This window comes from Coregonus lavaretus (genome assembly GCF_964263955.1).
Source record: "Coregonus lavaretus genome assembly, chromosome: 1".
NCBI classification, from domain to species: Eukaryota; Metazoa; Chordata; class Actinopteri; order Salmoniformes; family Salmonidae; genus Coregonus; species Coregonus lavaretus.
Window position 1 is genome coordinate 23,093,041 of NC_139988.1, and position 21,492 is coordinate 23,114,532.

The following is a 21,492-nucleotide window of genomic DNA, read 5'->3' on the forward strand; positions in this document are numbered from 1 at the left end:
ACACAAGAGGGAGGATTTAAAATCTAATTTGACTTCAAGTGAACTTGGTAGCCTGGGTCGTATTCATTAGGTATGAAATGGAAGCAAACCCGGGAGGGACTGCCTGGACTACGTGTACACTAATTGATAAAACCCACTGTTGCTTTCAAAATACAGAATATCATTTATCAAATGTAATATTTGTGGTACATTATTACACAGTGCATGAATATATAGCACATTAATAAAAGTAGCACAATAGTATCACTTTTGTCCAAGCCCCTGTAAATAACATTGTATAAAAAAAACTAAGAACTAAACTAGCTCCTGTGTTTGTGTGTAGTCTACATGTATGCATAACAGAGAAAAACAGTAGATATATATATAACACACACACACTGTGTTAGCCAACTCACACACACACACACACACACACCGTTAGCCAACTCATACATGTCTAATCATTCATTTTCACGCCAAAGAATGTATGGCTGAATGACAGCGGTAGAAGAGTTGGATACAGCTCCTGAGTGGCGCAGTGGTCTAAGGCACTGCATCGCAGTGCTAACTGTGCCACTAGAGATCCTGGTTCGAATCCAGGCTCTGTCGCGACCGGGAGACTCATGGGCGGCGCACAATTGGCCCAGCGTCGTCCAGGGTAGGGGAGGGAATGGCCGGCAGGGATGTAGCTCAGTTGATAGAGCATGGCGTTTGCAACGCCAGGGTTGTGGGTTCGATTCCCACGGGGGGCCAGTATAAAAAATAAATAATGTATTCACTAACTGTAAGTCGCTCTGGATAAGAGCGTCTACGTAAATGTAATACAGTAGAATAGTAGGCTATGCTATGGGAGTGGGACCAGGCTGTTGAAGTTCAGGCATGGATGGAGAGTGCCCTCCAGTGGTAACGTTTGTAAACACTACTCTCTACTGATGCTTTTTTTTTTAAACGACAAGATCAGCTTCAAATACATTTCTTTCTGTGTTTTTTCACAGATGGTTATTGCATCATATCTTGTCTTGTTGCTTTTTTCTCATTGGATGCCATGCTGTGAAACCACCGAATTGAACCAAGAGCTCATAGATTGGTTCCAAATCATCCCCCATTTTTTCATCACCCAAAAGAACACATAACTAGCAGATTATTTAAACGGTTTTATTGTGATCATGAGAAACATAATCAAAAGTGCCCTGGGGAACCCAACATCTGGGGAAAAAATGCACACCAAAAAAAAAAAAAAATCACACAAAAGGAACAAATGAAAAGAGATTTAACATAAGTGCTTGGCCTTGGGATATTACATTCTTCTATACCAAAACTACATACAAATAAGCATTTAAAGAGATCCAGATATCAATCTTCCTCTTAGACTACAGCATCTGCTTCTGCAAAGCAAATGAACAACCCAACAAAACATACAAGACAAAACGGCCTGTCGGTTTCATTTGTAATGTGGTCTTTAGTAATGTCCATGCAAAGTATCTGAAAAACAGCAATTGGTAGAAGTGAACAAGTTCTGAATATACATAGTCACTTTTTAAAATACACAAGAAGTATATGTAGGAAAAAATACTGTACAAAAACAAGAATAGCTTTGTATAAACAATAAAACCTTTAATGTATCAATATATCCTTTGTATACTGTAATTTTTTTGGTCTATAGTAAAGATATAAAGTGATTAGGGTATATTCCACAGTACTGTATAGGCAACACCATTCATTCGCCCAACATACTGTGTGATTGTTATCTGTGGAGGCTGCTGAGGGGAGAACAGCTCATAATAATGTCCGGAACGGCGCAATGGAATGGCATCAAACACCTGGAAACCATGTGTTTGATGTATTTGATACCATTCCACTGATTCCACTCCAGTCATTTCCACGAGCCCGTTCTCCCCAATTAAGGTGCCACCAACTTCCTGTGTTTGTTATATACATCTCTTAAGTTCATTTCATTGGGTCACAGAGAGCATCTGTACGGTGTCCATATTAGGACAGTCTCAGTCTAAGCAGGTCTTCTTTCAATCTGAGCAGGACTGAGAGGCTGTCTTAATACGGACACTGACAGAGAAAAGTCATGCTTGGGAAGAGTAAAATAAAATAATAAAGTCTATTGTCTATTGCATGGATGCTGATAATGTTCAAATTTCAATGCTTGAAGAAGAAATAAAAACATGCCAGATTATATGTAAAGACAAATATTATCATATCAAATAATACAAGTAATTACAAATTAAATAAAGAGGGTAGTTTCATTCGTGTCTGTGACAGTAAGCTTAGTAGAAAGGAGACCAAGACCCTACTGCTCGATGGACTTATTGCTTTAGCTTCTGACAGTTCTTCTGTACAACAGGGTGACACAATGATCTGGTGACAGGTAACTTGAAACAACCTGTGTTAACAAAGTTATAAATAACACTGTCATAACCTACAAGCTCTCACAGTCTCATGTCAGAATTATACGTTCATCCATGTTTCTCAAACGTCATATTTCGAAGTTGTTCCAAACTTCAAATTTCGAAGTATTTAAGGTTAACTTTAGGCATTAACTCAAAATTGTTAAGGTTAGGGTTAAGTTTAGGCATTAACTCCGAATTCTTAAGGTTAGGGTTAAGGTTAGGCATTAACTCTGAATGGTTAAGGTAAGGGTTAAGGTTAGGGATAGGCTTAAAACAAAAATATCAAAAACATATTTATATCGCTGGATTCAAACATGCAACCTTTGGAATCAGAGGCAGATGCTTACACCCATCCGCAATGCCCTAGCAAAACCGAAACCTACTTGAAGGTAACAGCGCTCACTGTTGCTCCGTGTGGCTGTTTTCCACATCATCTCCCGACGTCCTCAGACATGGATGGACGTCGAATACTGACTTGTATAACAGGTGACCTGCCTGGTCATAACACTGCCATAAAAACAAAATTAACGAATGATAAAGCTGACATCATAGAATGCTAACCTGTGTGCCAGTCTGTCTCTGTGTTAGCTAGCATGTTGTTGCCTCACTAAGGCAACGAGGTAGTGTTACTTAATGCAGAAACAGTCGGGTACCCAGGCTAGCGGTATGTAGGCATTAGAAAGGTTTCAAAGTGTGAGCAGTGCAGTGATTCTTTACGTCAAGATTATACACTTTACAAACAGCTTATCTCTGACGGAGCATAAGAGAGAGGGGGGGGGGGGGGGATTAAAAAGAAAGGTGGACGAAGTGGGACAGGTAACGTCAGTGGAGACATCTCAACTGACATAACCTACATTTACAGTATGGAAACCATAGAAAATTGATTGGGTGGTTGTCTCAGACAGGTGTAAGCTCAGCCTCTCAGCCTCATATTTGTGTGTGTCTTTGTGTGTGTGTGTGTGTGTAGTCTCCATCTGTGTGTGAGTGTATTCTGTCTCAGTCCCATTACAGAGGTCCGTGTGTGGCCTGGTACTTGGCCACTATGTTCTTGGTGCGTCCCAGCTCTCTCCTCAGGTCGCCCAACTCCATCCTCAGGGCTGAATTTTCTTTCTCCAGGAAACCCGCTCGTATAGCGATCTGGTTCTCTTTGAGCCGACGGGCATCCCGTGACCTCTTGGCAGCCACGTTGTTCTTCTTACGCCTCACCCAATACCTGTCATCCTGCTCGAGAGGTGCAAGGGAAGAGAGCGGGGAGTTAAAAGAGGAGAAATGTCCAACTGGGCAAAAACTGGTTGAATCAATGTTGTTTCCACATAATTTCAACCCAAAAAGTCTATGTGATGAAGTTGAATCAACATGGAAAACTAATTGGATTTGCAAAAAGTCATCAATTCAAGGGCATTTCATATTTTTTCACCCAACTTTTAACCTAAATCCAATGACATGGGGAATTGTTTTGTTGATTTTACGTTAAAAATTCACCCAAATATAAATCAAAACTAGACATTGAACGAACTTCTGTGCCCAGTGGGGTACTTAATTATACACTCCTGGGACCTAATTTATAAACATTGTGTATGTACAAAATATATCCCAAAACATGCGTGTACCAGTTTTCAAGCAAAAGTTGGCATTTATAAAAACTGAACTTGAAGTGAGAATGTGCTTAGCTTCCCGCAAACTTCAGAACATGCACAGTTTCTAGTGGTTAAAGTATTGCATTGCAAGCAGGGAAGAAGCCTAGTATTTTGTGCAAATGTGGGATATGATGACACTCTTATTCATAAAAATATATATAATAACAAGATTCAATCATTTGCCGTTAGTGAGAACAGCGAATATATTTTTTTTGTTGCATCTTTGCATTCTAAAATATTACGTTACAGCCTTATTATAAAATTGATTAAATTATTATTTTTCCTCATCAATCTACACACAATAGCCCATAATGACAAAGTGAAAACAGGTTTTAAGAAATGTATAACAAATAAAAAACAGAAATACCTTATTTACGTAAGTATTCAGACCCTTTGCTATGAGACTCGAAATGTTGCTCAGGTGCATCCAGTTTCCATTGATCATCCTTGAGATGTTTCTACAACTTGATTGGAGTCCACCTGTGGTAAATTCAATTGATTGGACATGATTTGGAAAGGCACAGAACCTGTCTATATAAGGCCCCACAGTTGTCAGTTCATGTCAGAGCAAAGACCAAGCCCTGTGGTCGAAGGAATTGTCCATAGGCAAAGATCTGGGGAAGGGTACAAAAACAATTCTGCAGCATTGAAGGTCCACAAGAACACAGTGGCCTCCATCATTCTTAAATGGAAGAAGTTTGGAACCACCAACACTTTTCCTAGAGCTGGCCGCCCGGCCAAACTGAGCAATCGGGGTAGAAGGGCATTGGTCAGGGAGGTGACCAAGAACCTGATGGTCACTCTGACAGAGCTCCAGAGTTCCTCTGTGGAGATGGGAGAACCTTCCAGAAGGACAACCATCTCTGCAGCACTCCACCAATCAGGCCTTTATGGCAGAGTGGCCAGACGGAACCCACTCCTCAGTAAAAGGCACATGACAGCCCGCTTGGAGTTTGCCAAAAGGCACCTGAAGACTCTCAGACCATGAGAAACAAGATTCTCTGGTCTGATGAAACCAAGATTGACCTCTTTGGCCTGAATGCCAAGTGTTACGTCTGGAGGAAACCTGGCACCATCCCTACGGTGAAGCATGGTGGTGGCAGCATTTTTCAGCGGCAGGGACTGGGAGACTAGTCAGGATCGAGGGAAAGATGGACGGAGCAAAGTACAGAGAGATCCTTGATGAAAACCTGCTCCAGAGTGCTCAGGACGTCAGACTGGGGCGAAGGTTCACCTTCCAACAGGACAACAACCCTAAGCACACAGCCAAGACAATGCAGGAGTGGCTTCGGGACAAGTCTCTGAATGTCCTTGAGTGACCCAGCCAGAGCCCAGACTTGAACCCGATCGAACATCTCTGGAGAGACCTGAAAATAGCTGTGCATCGACGCTCCCCATTCAACCTGACAGAGCTTGAGAGGATCTGCAGAGAAGAATGGGAGAAACTGCCCAAATACAAGTGTGCCAAGCTTGTAGCGTCATACCCAAGAAGACTCGAGGCTGTAATCGCTGCCAAAGCTGCTTCAACAAAGTACTGAGTAAAGGGTATGAATACTTATGTAAATGTGGTATAAGTTTTGATTTTTAATACATTTGAGAAAATTTCTAAAAACCTGTTTTTGCTTTGTCATTATGGGATATTGTGTGTAGATTGATGAGGGGAAAAAACAATTTAATCAATTTCAAAATAAGGCTGTAACGTAACAAAATGTGGAAAAAGTCAAGGGGTCTGAATACTTTCCGAATGCACTGTATTTCCCATTTCATTTCTATGATCATTGCAGAATATATTCCTCACCTTTTCTGACTGTGATGGTTTCATACTCGCAAAGTAGCCTATAGGCCTACAATGTCCCATCTCTCATTTAATTGGACCCACTTTAACGTAGTAAATAGAATACATTCCTCACCACATTTTCTGGCCATGATGGGTTCATATTCGTGAAGAAGCTTTGACCTACAACAAATTAACATGCTCATCTCTCATTTAGTTTGGCCTATTAGATAGACTATTATTTCAAGTATTTTGCTCTATGCATCCGAAAGGGAGCACAGTTCATAATATACAGTAGAATTTAACAGACAGTTGATCTTTTGCTTTGAAGTGTGGAGGCTACCACTGTAGTTTAAAACATTTTCTAGTAGATATACTAGACAATGTATAAACATTTGTGGGCAGTGCAGTATATTTAGGTTTGGGAAAAAGTTAACGCAAAACATTATTGAATTCCAACGATCTGTTTACAGTTCCACAACAATTTCAATTTTTATTTTATTTCAGAAACTGTCAGATACAGCAAATGTCACTGTAAAACTTCCAAACATTCTACCAACACCTCCAGAGACATTTGATCAAGTTCGCCATTGCTATTTCCTTTAGAAACTAACTTGCCCTAATTCCAATACTTCCAAAGTATACAGCAAATAAGGGCATTACTGTCACCATAAAAGGGGAAAACCGCACATATTTGATATAAGCGGGTTAACTGGATTGGTAGCTTTAGCCAACTTTTCATTTACTTGTTGCTGTGTACCAAAACAGTTGCCTAAGCTATGCTGTAAAGGGGTTGCCATGAATTTGACATTATCTTACAGGCAGCTCCTGGCGAGTACAATGCTGTATTTCATATTACAGTACACCTACTGTAATATAAATACGGTATCAAAGCAAGTACTGTGCAATGACAAACCGTACAATACCGTAAAATGGATTGTATTATACTGTAAAAAAGTAAATGCTACCGTAGTCAGGGGCATTATAACCACATAGGAGTTAAATTGGTACAGCATTCTCACTCACAGGTGCCTCTTACCAAGCATACCTCAAAATATGTTAATGAACCAGAAACAACAATACCATGCACCCACTAGTGGTCAAAAGGTATTTGGCGCTCCAAAGATACAGTACGTTACTGTATTCTGTGGGGTGGAATTAGAGTACCATTCGAAAAACAGCAATTTTCCCACAATGCTCCATCATTCACAGTATGCTGTAGTTAATAATAATAATAATATGCCATTTAGCAGACGCTTTTATCCAAAGCGACTTACAGTTATGCGTGCATAAATTATTATTTTTTTGTGTATGGGTGGTCCCGGGGATCGAACCCACTACCTTGGCGTTACAAGCGCCGTGCTCTACCAGCTGAGCTACAGAGGACCACAGTTAAACGTTTCAGACTATTTTACTGTTGCTAATACCTCAAATTATTGTATAAATTACAGTTTTCTGTGTACATATATTGTGCTTCACACTAAGTTTGAGTTAGCTCATACTATTCCTATTTTGTAATTTTAATTTGTGGGTTTTAAAATCTCCAAAACCGAAGCCAAAAATCACTCTCTGTTAAATTAAACACATCCATTTGCTAACTGTCAGAGATAGACCTCTCCCATTAAAAAATGACCCCTCCCCTCTCTCTGACAGCTAGTGGAGTTTTCCCATAACCTTTGTATGGCTGCACAATCAGCTTTCAGTCAATTCATTACTGCACTAAAGCCAGGCATGGATCCACCTTTATGTGAACAAATTTAAAAAGGCAAATCCCCTAAGTCTGACAGAGGAAAGCGAGAGAGGGAGAAAGAAGAGAGAGAACACCTCTAAAACATCCCATCAAAGCTTGTTTTCATATGGCTTTAGTGTCGTTGTGAAACCAGACTATAATCAGTGTTACAGTTTTTTCCAATTGCTTACACACAAAATCTTTTAATGTCACACAATTTTTGAAACCTCTCACTCAAAGTGCAAAACTACACACCAAATCTCCAAAACCATAAGCTATTTCTCAGCCTTTGACTCAGTTGTCAATTATATAACACTTTTTTCAAAACACTACACACAATTCTCTACCTAAAACACAAAAATCTAACAGGAAGTGACTTGCTTTCCTTTTCCAAAATGCAACCAATCAAAATGCTACACTTATTCACCAGGTCACACACACACTCCTCACATGTGCAAACACTAATTGCTTAACTGATCACTAACCAATCACTGCTTTACTGTAGTATAGGCCTATAAATAGGTCAAAGGTCAGATTACCTGTTTTGAACAATGGATGCCAACAATGGACAGAGAGCAAGTGGAGTAGGAGGGAGAGGCAGGGGACAACAACGAAGACAAATTCAAAGACGAAGAGATGGAAGAGGAGGAGGAAGAGGAAGACGAGGGCAAAGGCAAAGAAGAGAAGGAAGGAGAGCCATCTCTGATGAGATTAGGGCAACACTTGTTGATCATGTGATCAACCACGGGTTGACCATGAGAGAGGCTGGACTAAGAGTCCAGCCCAACTTGAGTCGATTTACAATGGCGTCCATAATTCGAACCTTCAGAAATGAGAACAGGTATGCAACTATCTAATGACAATTTTAGCATTACAGTAATGTACTGTAAAATACCTATGACTGCATAGTATTGCATAAACATTTGTAACTCTAAGCCATCCATTTACTGCACTGCATTGAATGAGGTTGGTTATCATGCTGTACTACCTTTTTTTGTACATTGTTTACAGTTCCTATGCTGAACACATACTGTGTTTGAATTCTGTACAGAGTGGAAAGGCAAGACATCATGGAGGACGAGGACGCTTGTTTACAGATGTACAAGAGACTGCAATTATAAATATGGTTTTGGCCAACAATGCAATTAGGATTCGAGAGATAGAGCATATCTTGAATAATGACACCATATTTAACAACATCAATGCTGTAAGCCTGTCGACCATACAACGCATCCTCCAATGGCACCAAGTGATGATGAAACAACTTTACAAGGTGCCATTTGAGAGAAAGTCTGACAGAGTCAACAATCTGCGACATGACTTTGTAGAGGTATGTATGCAACACTACTTCCAGTACTTCAGACATACCATATTTACTCATCTGTATATCCTTTTGTCTGTTACAGAGAGTATTGGAGATAGATGCCCATGTAATTCGCCATTAATTTATTTATGTGGATGAGGTTGGCTTCAACCTCACCAAAACCAGGTGCCGCGGAATAAATGTAATAGGACAGAGGGCAATTACCAATGTCCCTGGAGAGCGTGGGGGTAATATAACTATGTGTGCTGCCATCACTCAAAACGGGGTCCTCCATCACAATGCCACACTGGGTCCGTACAACACCGGCCATATGCTCACTTTTCTGGATGCAATTTACACAATGCTTGTCCCTGATCCAGATCAGGAGCCTGCTAGATTTGTGGTTATATGGGACAGTGTTAGTTTTCACCAGGCTGTTCTGGTCCAAAACTGGTTTGCCACTCATCCACAATTTGTAGTTTTGTACCTACCCCCATATTCACCTTTTCTAAATCCCATAGAGGAATTCTTCTCAGCCTGGCGCTGGAAAGTGTAACCCTATGCCCGCATGCCGATTCTCCAGGCAATGGAGATTGCCTCTGTCCAAGGTTGGATACGCCATGCTAGGATATACTTCCCTCGCTGTTTGGCAAGAGAAAACGTATCTTGTGATGTGGACGAAGTATTGTGGCCAGATCCAGCCCGGAGAAGAGATGAAGCGTAGCTTAGCACTGGTGACTGCCCCCCACCCCCCTACCAATTCCTGGACTGCCCCCCCGGGACCCCACACACAATTGTGTTCTTTACTGTATTCTAAAGAATATACTTTTGGTTTACATATGTTTATGGTTTTGTTGTATGCTACTGTATACAACAGTAATGTTTGCCCTAATAAATATTTTCTGTTTCTACATTGCATTGGTGTTTACAGTGTACTTGTTACCCCTCTCAGCAGATTACTTTCACTGTAGAACATTGTATTGAAATTTAGATACAGTGGGGAAAAAAGGTATTTAGTCAGCCACCAATTGTGCAAGTTCTCCCACTTAAAAAGATGAGAGAGGCCTGTAATTTTCATCATAGGTACACGTCAACTATGACAGACAAAATGAGGAAAAAAAATCCAGAAAATCACATTGTAGGATTTTTAATGAATTTATTTGCAAATTATGGTGGAAAATAAGTATTTGGTCAATAACAAAAGTTTCTCAATACTTTGTTATATACCCTTTGTTGGCAATGACACAGGTCAAACGTTTTCTGTAAGTCTTCACAAGGTTTTCACACACTGTTGCTGGTATTTTGGCCCATTCCTCCATGCAGATCTCCTCTAGAGCAGTGATGTTTTGGGGCTGTTGCTGGGCAACAGACTTTCAACTCCCTCCAAAGATTTTCTATGGGGTTGAGATCTGGAGACTGGCTAGGCCACTCCAGGACCTTGAAATGCTTCTTACGAAGCCACTCCTTCGTTGCCCGGGCGGTGTGTTTGGGATCATTGTCATGCTGAAAGACTCAGCCACGTTTCATCTTCAATGCCCTTGCTGATGGAAGGAGGTTTTCACTCAATCTCATGATACATGGCCCCATTCATTCTTTCCTTTACACGGATCAGTCGTCCTGGTCCCTTTGCAGAAAAACAGCCCCAAAGCATGATGTTTCCACCCCCATGCTTCACAGTAGGTATGGTGTTCTTTGGATGCAACTCAGCATTCTTTGTCCTCCAAACATGACGAGTTGAGTTTTTACCAAAAAGTTCTATTTTGGTTTCATCTGACCATATGACATTCTCCCAATCCTCTTCTGGATCATCCAAATGCACTCTAGCAAACTTCAGACGGGCCTGGACATGTACTGGCTTAAGCAGGGGACACGTCTGGCACTGCAGGATTTGAGTCCCTGGCGGCGTAGTGTGTTACTGATGGTAGGCTTTGTTACTTTGGTCCCAGCTCTCTGCAGGTCATTCACTAGGTCCCCCCGTGTGGTTCTGGGATTTTTGCTCACCGTTCTTGTGATCATTTTGACCCCACGGGGTGAGATCTTGCGTGGAGCCCCAGATCGAGGGAGATTATCAGTGGTCTTGTATGTCTTCCATTTCCTAATAATTGTTCCCACAGTTGATTTCTTCAAACCAAGCTGCTTACCTATTGCAGATTGTCTTCCCAGCCTGGTGCAGGTCTACAATTTTGTTTCTGGTGTCCTTTGACAGCTCTTTGGTCTTGGCCATAGTGGAGTTTGGAGTATGACTTTTTGAGGTTGTGGACAGGTGTCTTTTATACTGATAACAAGTTCAAACAGGAGCCATTAATACAGGTAACAAGTGGAGGACAGAGGAGCCTCTTAAAGAAGAAGTTACAGGTCTGTGAGAGCCAGAAATCTTGCTTGTTTGTAGGTGACCAAATACTTATTTTCCACCATAATTTGCAAATAAATTCATTAAAAATCCTACAATGTGATTTTCTGGATTTTTTCTCCTCAATTTGTCTGTCATAGTTGACGTGTACCTATGATGAAAATTACAGGCCTCTCATCTTTTTAAGTGGGAGAACTTGCACAATTGGTGGCTGACTAAATACTTTTTTTCCCCACTGTATAAGCCTATGAAAGACCAAAGAGCTTTAGAACAACCATGTTTACATGGTATATCCAAAAATGTACTGTTATGAAAGAAGTGTTTGCCATTTGATGCAAATGCTTAATTCTGACATGTGTTTATGGCATTTTGAATGCAGTGTTACATTTTGAAGGAGATGTGAGGCATTTTGCATTTTTGTGTGTGCAGTTTTGGGAATTGTATGTAGAGTTTGGAAAAAAGGAGACAGTTTTGAAAACGTGTGTAAGCAGTTGGAAAAAACTGTAATGGCTCTCTGTCTACACTATGATCTACTACACTATCTACATTCCATTCACTCACTGTGATTATTATCTATGAATAATCTACTCCTAAATAATAGATGAGTCGGCGTTATGGCCAGATCTACCTGTTACGTCATCAGGGAAAACACAGCACTAAGTAATCTGATAGATTAGATGTCTCTCACACACACACCTTCATGTCATCGGGGAATAACACCTTGCGGGCCTTCTTGAACATGGGCTGTGGTTTGAGTTCCTCGGGGGCGAACTTGCGTTTGCGGGGGTCGAACATCTCCTGTCCCGGTACGCTGGACAGGGCTAGGTCAGCAGGGTCGGGCTCATAACTCATCGGCACCTGGATGGACTCTGGGTCGATGGGGCTGGGAGTGTTTCTGGATGGCAGGGCTGGAGAGGGGGAGGAGAAGATGACCGCAGGATGTTAGAGACATGGAAGTAGGCTATAGAAATGTATTTGATAGAATTATAGAAATTACCTCTGCATATTTGTTGGTTTGGTGTTTCGGTGCACTATTTTCAAGACATTCATGATAAAAGTTTAGCAAAATCAAAGTGACAAATTGAAAGTAATGTGTTTTTATTCCCAGCGTCAAACAATTGCACTGTTACTATAATGTATCCAGTAGTAGTGACAAATGGTGGCCACTGTGTGGCACAAGACACAAAGCTAACACTCACACCCTAAACCAAAGTTTGCCATTGTGTGAAACATACCAGTGTGAGTACCTACATTTCTCACCCTCTTCCCCCTCCAATTCCCATCCAAAATGAACTCTGAACCAACTACTGGACAGAAGCACATCGGTTAAAAAATGGTTATGTGGACAGGGCTCATATTATAAATCCTTATCCACTTGTCTCTTACTGCAGTCCTTACACAAGCATTATGCATGTAGGTATCTATTTGCATTGAGTGGAGACCGGAGACCAGCTGGTGTGAGATGGAAGAGAGAGATAGAGGCTCTGCTCCAGTTCTCCTTTTCAAATGACATCTGAACCTCAATCTCAAATCAAATCAAAGTGTATTGGTCAAGTGCACAGGATACAGAAAAGCCCTACAGATCTGAACCTAATGTGACGACAAGGCCCTTCTCTAACTGAGCTGAGGTAGAATAGTTGTATAGAAAACCTTATAGTTTTCTCTTTGCATTTGTATTCAAATTCAGATTTACATTTAATTCATAATCACACTCTAACAAGCGTCCAGAAGGTGTACTTGTACTTCAACCTGCCTTGCGCTACAGAAACAAGAGATACGCCTCCTGCCCCTTTGGGCTGTTCTGGCTCGGACAGGACTTACTCGGTCAAGACATACTTATCTACTTACTTTACTAACCTCGTCCTCAGGCTCAATTGCTACCAGAGAGAGAGCCGGCTGGTGGACGAGATTAATCACACTGATGCGGTCTGAGATTTACAGTATAGATACAGTGGGGGGAAAAAGTATTTAGTCAGCCACCAATTGTGCAAGTTCTCCCACTTAAAAAGATGAGAGAGGCCTGTAATTTTCATCATAGGTACACGTCAACTATGACAGACAAAATGAGAAAAATAAATCCAGAAAATCACATTGTAGGATTTTTAATGAATTTATTTGCAAATTATGGTGGAAAATAAGTATTTGGTCAATAACAAAAGTTTCTCAACACTTTGTTATATACCCTTTGTTGGCAATGACACAGGTCAAACGTTTTCTGTAAGTCTTCACAAGGTTTTCACACACTGTTGCTGGTATTTTGGCCCATTCCTCCATGCAGATCTCCTCTAGAGCAGTGATGTTTTGGGGCTGTCGCTGGGCAACACAGACTTTCAACTCCCTCCAAAGATTTTCTATAGGGTTGAGATCTGGAGACTGGCTAGGCCACTCCAGGACCTTGAAATGCTTCTTACGAAGCCAGTCCTTCGTTGCCCGGGCGGTGTGTTTGGGATCATTGTCATGCTGAAAGACCCAGCCACGTTTCATCTTCAATGTCCTTGATGATGGAAGGAGGTTTTCACTCAAAATCTCACGATACATGGCCCCATTCATTGTTTCCTTTACACAGGTCAGTGGTCCTGGTCCCTTTGCAGAAAAACAGCCCCAAAGCATGATGTTTCCACCCCATGCTTCACAGTAGGTATGGTGTTCTTTGGATGCAACTCAGCATTCTTTGTCCTCCAAACACGACGAGTTGAGTTTTTACCAAAAAGTTCTATTTTGGTTTCATCTGACCATATGACATTCTCCCAATCCTCTTCTGGATCATCCAAATGCACTCTAGCAAACTTCAGACGGGCCTGGACATGTACTGGCTTAAGCAGGGGGACACGTCTGGCACTGCAGGATTTGAGTCCCTGGTGGCGTAGTGTGTTACTGATGGTAGGCTTTGTTACTTTGGTCCCAGCTCTCTGCAGGTCATTCACTAGGTCCCCCTGTGTGGTTCTGGGATTTTTGCTAACCGTTCTTGTGATCATTTTGACCCCACGGGGTGAGATCTTGCGTGGAGCCCCAGGTCGAGGGAGATTATCAGTGGTCTTGTATGTCTTCCATTTCCTAATAATTGCTCCCACAGTTGATTTCTTCAAACCAAGCTGCTTACCTATTGCAGATTCAGTCTTCCCAGCCTGGTGCAGGTCTACAATTTTGTTTCTGGTGTCCTTTGACAGCTCTTTGGTCTTGGCCATAGTGGAGTTTGGAGTGTGACTGTTTGAGGTTGTGGACAGGTGTCTTTTATACTGATAACAAGTTCAAACAGGTGCCATTAATACAGGTAACGAGTGGAGGACAGAGGAGCCTCATAAAGAAGAAGTTACAGGTCTGTGAGAGCCAGAAATCTTGCTTGTTTGTAGGTGACCAAATACTTATTTTCCACCATAATTTGCAAATAAATTCATTAAAAATCCTACAATGTGATTTTCAGGATTTTTTCTCCTCATTTTGTCTGTCATAGTTGACGTGTACCTATGATGAAAATTACAGGCCTCTCTCATCTTTTTAAGTGGGAGAACTTGCACAATTGGTGGCTGACTAAATACTTTTTTCCCCCACTGTAGATCTATACCTAGCTCAGCGCAGCTATACAGGGATGTACGGAGACAGATTTGACCTCCAGTGCAGATTAAGATTTCATTTCAATCAAGAGAAGACAACATATGCTTCCTAGAAGTGAGTGTAGCACCTGCTAATCAGAAGTGCCTGAGACGAGTGACTAAGGAACAGAACATTACACCAATTAGCTGAAGGGATGTACTGAGAGAGATTTGACCTCCAGGTGAATATTTCACTTCAATCAAGAGAAGGCAATCTGCTTCTCAGAAATGTGTCTTAGGCTGTGTTTGCACACATAGCCCAATTCAGATCTTTTGTCAATTATTTGCATATCTGATATAAAATAAACATGGAATCTGATCTTTTTACTTTTGATTTATACCACCTCCATATGTGGATCTGAATACTCATATAAACCTGATCCTCCATATGTGACCTCTGTCTGGATGCTCAGATCAGATTTCTTTGCTCTGAAGTTAATTTTTTTTGCACATGACCTGCTGTTACCATGACAACCACCCCAACATTTTAAGGAATTGTTTACACAGCCACCCTAGGAACCCAATTGAGATTTATTTTCATATCAAATCTTTTTTTCTGACTGTCCACACAGTTTTACATGTGACCCATATCAGATTTCCGCATTCTCACTGATGTAGCCTCTGAAGTAGCACACAGATGCAGTGCTCATTTCCTGTCACTGTCCTTTAAAATTCTAGGGTGGTTGTCATGTGCAAAAGAAACACTTCAGAGTAAAAAAAAAAATCTGACCTGAGCATCCAGACTGAAATGGAGCATCAGAATTGTATCAGGATTGAGATCCACATAGGCTGCGTTTACACAGGCAGCCCAATCCTGATATTTTTTCACTAATCTGTCTTTTGACCAATCAGTAATAGGGCAAAATATCAAAATTGGGCTGCCTGTGTAAACACAGCCATATAGATGTGGTATAACACCTGCCTCTCAGAAGAGAAGTGAAGCTAATTAAGCCATGTTCACACTGCAGACTTTAATGCTCAAATCAGTTTTGTTTTTCAAATCCGTGTTGGAATACAGCAAGTTACAAGTGACTAAATCGGATCTGTGTGTGTTCAGACAGCAGTCATTTGCTGACATGGCTACGCTAGTTGTCATAGTAATGTCGTGTGTGTGCGCAGTGGTGTAGGCTGATTGGTGGTGGTGCTGAAGGTGACAACAATGTCTGCTTTGAATGTTCAAAATCATAGCGTAAGAACACTTAAAGCCTCAAAGATAAGATAATCCAACTTTCAAATGAGTCATTTTTGGCTAGCCACAGCAGTCAACTAGCTATCTAGGTAGCCGTTTAGCTTTCTAGCACATTCACTAATTTGTTTGTAAACAATTAGCAAGCTAGTTAGCTACCACATGTTCTTGTCAAACTGTCAACAGAGTAGCTAGCAAGCAACAGGATATGCTAAATAACAATCTAAAAACCACTCGAGGGCAAATAAATCAGATTTGACTGTTCAGACACAAGTCGCATGGCCAGGAATCAGATTTGTATCTGATTTCAAACCCCCACCCCCAAACATCTTCCCGCAGTGGTGATAGGGGTTGGAAGAGAGTAGTCTGACTGGCCTACATGCTGTTTACATTGTGTGTGGTTGGGTATTGTTGGTCCATATGGCATATAGATTAGATCATTGGTTCTCAACTCCGGTCCTCGAGTACCCCCAACAGTACACATTTGTATTGTTGCCCCAGACAAGCACACCTGATTCAACTTGTCAACTAATCATCAGGCCCTCAATAAGTTGAATCAGGTGAGTTTGTCTGGGGCTACAACAAAAATGTATGCTGTTGGGGTAACTGGAGGACTGGAGTTGGGGGGAACCACTGCATTAAAATCTACAACGTGTGTTAGCTGGGTTCATGTGAGGGTCCCCTGCTCCTACTTCTGATCATGTCCCAGTTCATTTAAGTACAGCACAGTATGTACCTAAAACACAGATCTTACGCAGAGACAAGCACAAGTACAGGCAGCCTGAAGCGAAGCGCAGCGCACACACACACACACACACAGTGTGTACATCACGTGTATCTGCATTCTGAAAGAGGATACAGCAGGGCTGCCCAATCCTCTTCCTGGAGATCTACTGTCCTGTGGGTTTTCAGTCCAACCCTAATTTAACACACCTGAATCTACTTATTAGCTGCTCAACAAGACCTTAACTAGCTGAATCAGAAACGCTAAATTAGGGTTGGACTGAAAACCTACAGGACAGTAGATCTCCAGGAAGAGGGTTGGGCAGCCCTGGGATAGAGTGTGTGCAACACACTTACGGGTCACACCATCACAACATCTGTTGTGGTGTTGAATTTCACACCTTTTCCATTCTGGGTTTGAGGCCTCTTCTAAGAAACCTAATAAAGCAGTCCTACACTCTATTCTTACTGGGCCTGCATTTTAATGGGGGCACAGACACTAAGGACTGTGACGGATACATGACTCATCTTTTTCCTTCTCATCTATTTTTATGTTGACATATTTGTTCTGAATCCTGACACCATCAGAATGCATTGGTTGGCTCATCCCAACCCAGGGCCAAGTGTCAAATGAACAGACACCTCTACACTGCATCTATTGATTTACTCAGGGTTGTGGGTTCGAGTCGCATGGGGGACCAGTATGAATGAAAATGTATGCACTCACTACTGTAAGTCGCTCTGGATAAGAGCGTCTGCTAAATTACTAAAATGTAAAAACAGTGTCCGTCTAACACCTTACTGATAAATCATGATATGGACTAGTAGGCGTATTGTATTTTGACTTCAAATGATTGAGATTAGGTTAAGATAAGGATGACATGAGAGCAGTGCTTAGGGGGGAATATTTTCCCTAGTGACAAAAGGCAGGGAATGGATGAGTTTATGGTGTACTGTAGGTGCCCCCACCCCTCCTTGTTTCCCTGTGTGTTGGTGTGTATGTGAGGTGTGTGTGTTTTACACACCTGTTCTGGTGAGGCTAGGGAGACAGTTCTGTGCACCCATGCTTGTGTGTACCAATGTGGATGCGCTGGCGTGGTTGCTAAGGTCGATCACCGAGGGAGACGGTGTGGGCGGGGCTTGTGACCTACTTGACGTCTGGTGCTGGGACTGTGATTGTTGTGATTGGTGCTGGTCGCAGTGGATGGCGGTGGCGAGCTCAGACGGAATGCCATTTTCTGACAGGAACTCGTCCAGATCCATGTACTCCAGCTGGAAGTTGTCCTCATCGTAGGTTAGAGTCTTGTTCCACAGCGTGGGGCCCAGGAAGGCTGACTGTGGGGCACTCCTCTCCTCATCCAAATTCTTCTCCTTCTTTCGCTCCTTCTCAAAACCTAGAGATAAAGCCATAAAAACAATGCCGATCTATCACAAGGCTTGTATGATGATATTGAATATGCAGCATATTTATTTCAGTTTCTTGTATCTGTAATTTGGGAGAATAAAGTATCCTCTATGGCAGGGCTATTCAACTCTTACCCTATGAGGTCTGGAGCCTGCTGGTTTTCTGTTCTACCTGATAATTAATTGCACACACCTGGTGTCCCAGGTCTAAATCACTCCCTGATTAGAGAGGGACAATGAAGAAAAGCAGTGGCACTAGCTTCGAGGTCCAGAGTTGAATTTTTGAGTTCTCTATGGTATCCACCAGCTCATTTTCAGGCTTAGCTGGTTTGGATAACTGGTTTTTGAGGAGCAAAAAGCTAGTATCTGGAAGTGAATCCCTATACCTGCTTTAATAATGTTACTTCATAACAATATCTATCACCCAAAGTATCATACTTGCAATCAATGAAGCCATTGTACCAACATACATCACTGATAGCCACTGTGTTAGCTATATGATTAAATACATTCATTTAAGAGTAATAAAGAGAAGGGATATTTAATTGCTAGCTAATGAACTTGTCAAGTGTAGTCAGCTGACTAATCCCTGAAAACATAGCTACTGTATTGGTGGGGATGGTTTGGCCACATACACACACCTTGGAATTTCCTCAGAAGATTATTCCAAGTATATACTGACGTTTTATGAACTTATCCATACGCCTTTATTTTACCAGGTAAGGACAATGAAGCAAATCATTATCAATTTGATCAAACATTTCTAAAATCAATGTTTAGCCTGGGCGAAGGGGTATTCAACTCTTACCCAACGAGGTCCGGAACCTGCTGGTTTTCTGTTCTACCTGATAATTAATTGCACCCACCTGGTGTCCAAGGTCTAAATCAGTCCCTGATTAGAGGGGAACAATGAAAAAATGCAGTGGAACTGGCTTCGAGGTCCAGAGTTGAATTTGAGGGCTTAAAGTATATTTTAAATGCATTCTTTGGGCTATTTACCTGGAGCCAAAACAGGTCATACACTATAAAGGGGTTACTGTGTGAATTTGGCAGTAGCTTACAGGCAGCTCGTAGCAGGTAAAATTATGTATTTCATATTACAGTACACCTACTGTAATATAAATACGGTATCAAAGCAAGTACTGTGTAATGACACACAGTACAATACCATAAAATTGGCTGTACTATACTGTTAAAATCTGAATTAATAAATGGATGAATGAATGAAATTCATTGAGGGGAGGGGTTGTTTGTATTTCACAGTATTTTACTGTAATTACAAGGGATTGGTGCAAGTAGGTTGGCTGCTAGGTAAAGTACTTACACATTAAAGTAGGTTTATTAATGAATATTTGGTGTTATATCTCTTGTACTTCTGGAGACCTTAAAGGCTTCCAAACTGGCAGTGACTACAGGGCAAAACAGACCAAAAGGACATGGCAAAATGCTCAACCATTTGAGGGTTAAAACTAGCTGTCACTCCAATCTGTCTCCTAGACAAAGTTATGGGGCACTATAACCACATAGGAGTTAAAATGGTACAGCATTCTCACTCACAGGTGCAACAGATATAGCCTCTTACAAGGCACACCTCAAAATATGTTAATGAGCCAGAAACAACAATCCCATGCACCCAATGGTGGTTAAAAGGTTTTTGGGCTCCAAAAATACTGTACTGTACTGTATTCTGTGTGGTGGAATTACAGTACCATTCGAAATAAAGCAATTCTTTGCCCAGCCCATAACATTTTTGTTTTACTGTTGATAATACCCCAAATTACCTTATAATTTACCGTTTTCTGTTACAGTGTAGATACAAGTAGCTGATCCTATAAATAAACTACACAATAATACATAAATAAACAATGGAAATAAAAAAGTGTCTCTTTCTATAAAAATTTAAATAATTTCAATTTAAGATAAGTTGTTCTATAGACTTTTAGAATATAATATAAAAAAAATAATTAAAGTCTTATTTCTTACCTTCATGTTGTTGTTCATGTTTGAGGAAGGGTAGTTTCATGGGGTTCTCCAATAGAGACTTCAGTACGCAGTGATTCGACGCAGGTAGAAAACTTGGATTCACCGGGAGATGTCTGGACATTATTTTATCCATCACGTCTTCCTTCAGCTATCAAAAATGAACTAAACCTGGTCCTGGGGTATTATTCGTTGCAGATAGGCTAATACAAAATATTAAACAAAACAAATCAATCTAAATCCCAAGAACAGGTCAATTTAACTGCCGATGTATGAAGAATGTTTTTTTAACTCAGTGGGCAGATTGCGTGCAAAGCTGGTTCTAGTGCCACCGGCTATTCCAATATGGGCTGTCGTCTACAGCAGAAGACAGATAGCGTTCACCCATTCCATTCATACCATATGTGAGAACCGAGGTGTGTGACGTCAAACCCTGAGAGATACCGCCCCTCTTTTCTCTCTCTCGTGTGTGCGTGTGTGTTATCTCTCTCTCTCTGTGTGTGTGTGTGTGTGTGTGTGTGTGTGTGTGTGTGTGCCATCATTACAACGAATGAGGCCAGTGTCTAAAAGTGATTAAATGCCACTCAGAAGTTCATTCTGGTCTTTATTCGGGCTGTCGTGAAAGTTACCTATGTAGGCTACTACAGTATATTATAATAGCCCTAGTCCACTGCCCTACAGACTATAATTTCTCTACATGTCAAACAGGGTTCAAAGAAGCAGACAAAGTAGGGCTATTCATCACATGAATGCGCACAGGGAGTAATAGGTATATTGGCATAATATCCGAGTTTGTGTGTAGAAAATCGAATTAAACTGTTATAACATTGTGTAAGCCTACACTGGCCCTTGTTCATAATAGGTGCAAGGTGCCATCCGTTTTGAATTCCCTGTTCTCTATGAGAAACGCATCCTCATATGTGAAACACATGACAGATTAATTTTAAATTAGGCTACCATTTGTTCCCACATATATACATGAACAAATGCACATTGAGACTAATTAAAAGCGCTTTCGTCATGTTTCAAACGAGGAACTGTGAGAGCGCTTTTTTTATATAGAGCACTTTTTTCGTCTGTCACGCTTTGAACGCACGAAACAAACCCTGTTCACCCTAGAACTGAAAATGAAAAGTGAAATGATCGGTCACGTAAGTGGGCGAGGTTGACCTACTTTTGTCCAATAGCAGAGCGAGATATCCTGTGCTCGCTGCTCACCCCCTCCCTAGCCGGTTCTCACATTGAACCCCTCATGTGCTTTAGCCGGGGAGAAAAACAAGTCAATTTCACACAGTACTGGGGAAGAAAAAATGGCCTGGACTCCTTGAAATAAGCTGTTTAGGCCTACAAAGTGAACAACTGCAGGATCCTCGACCTGAGTGCTGTCTTCCGCTGCCAGAATCCTCAACTGCACCACATCAACTGATCACATCACAGC

General features: G+C 41.3%; 1 protein-coding gene across 2 annotated transcripts; it reads right to left on the bottom strand.

The window, feature by feature from the left end:
- Positions 1–1,120: 1,120 nt before the first annotated feature.
- On the bottom strand, positions 1,121–20,415 carry hlfb (HLF transcription factor, PAR bZIP family member b). 2 transcript variants are annotated; one of them, XM_084165783.1, is made up of 4 exons: positions 20,058–20,415; positions 17,696–18,064; positions 11,868–12,079; positions 1,121–3,599 (listed from the first exon to the last, which is right to left on the bottom strand). In XM_084165783.1, the coding sequence occupies exons 1-4, from the start codon at positions 20,188–20,190 to the stop codon at positions 3,384–3,386; spliced, it is 930 nt and encodes a 309-aa protein (XP_084021909.1). In that variant the 5' UTR covers positions 20,191–20,415; the 3' UTR covers positions 1,121–3,383. The 2 variants fall into 2 exon arrangements, with proteins under 2 accessions (XP_084021909.1, XP_084021910.1); XM_084165784.1 differs by having other exon boundaries at positions 17,822–18,064; positions 20,058–20,409.
- Positions 20,416–21,492: the final 1,077 nt, after the last annotated feature.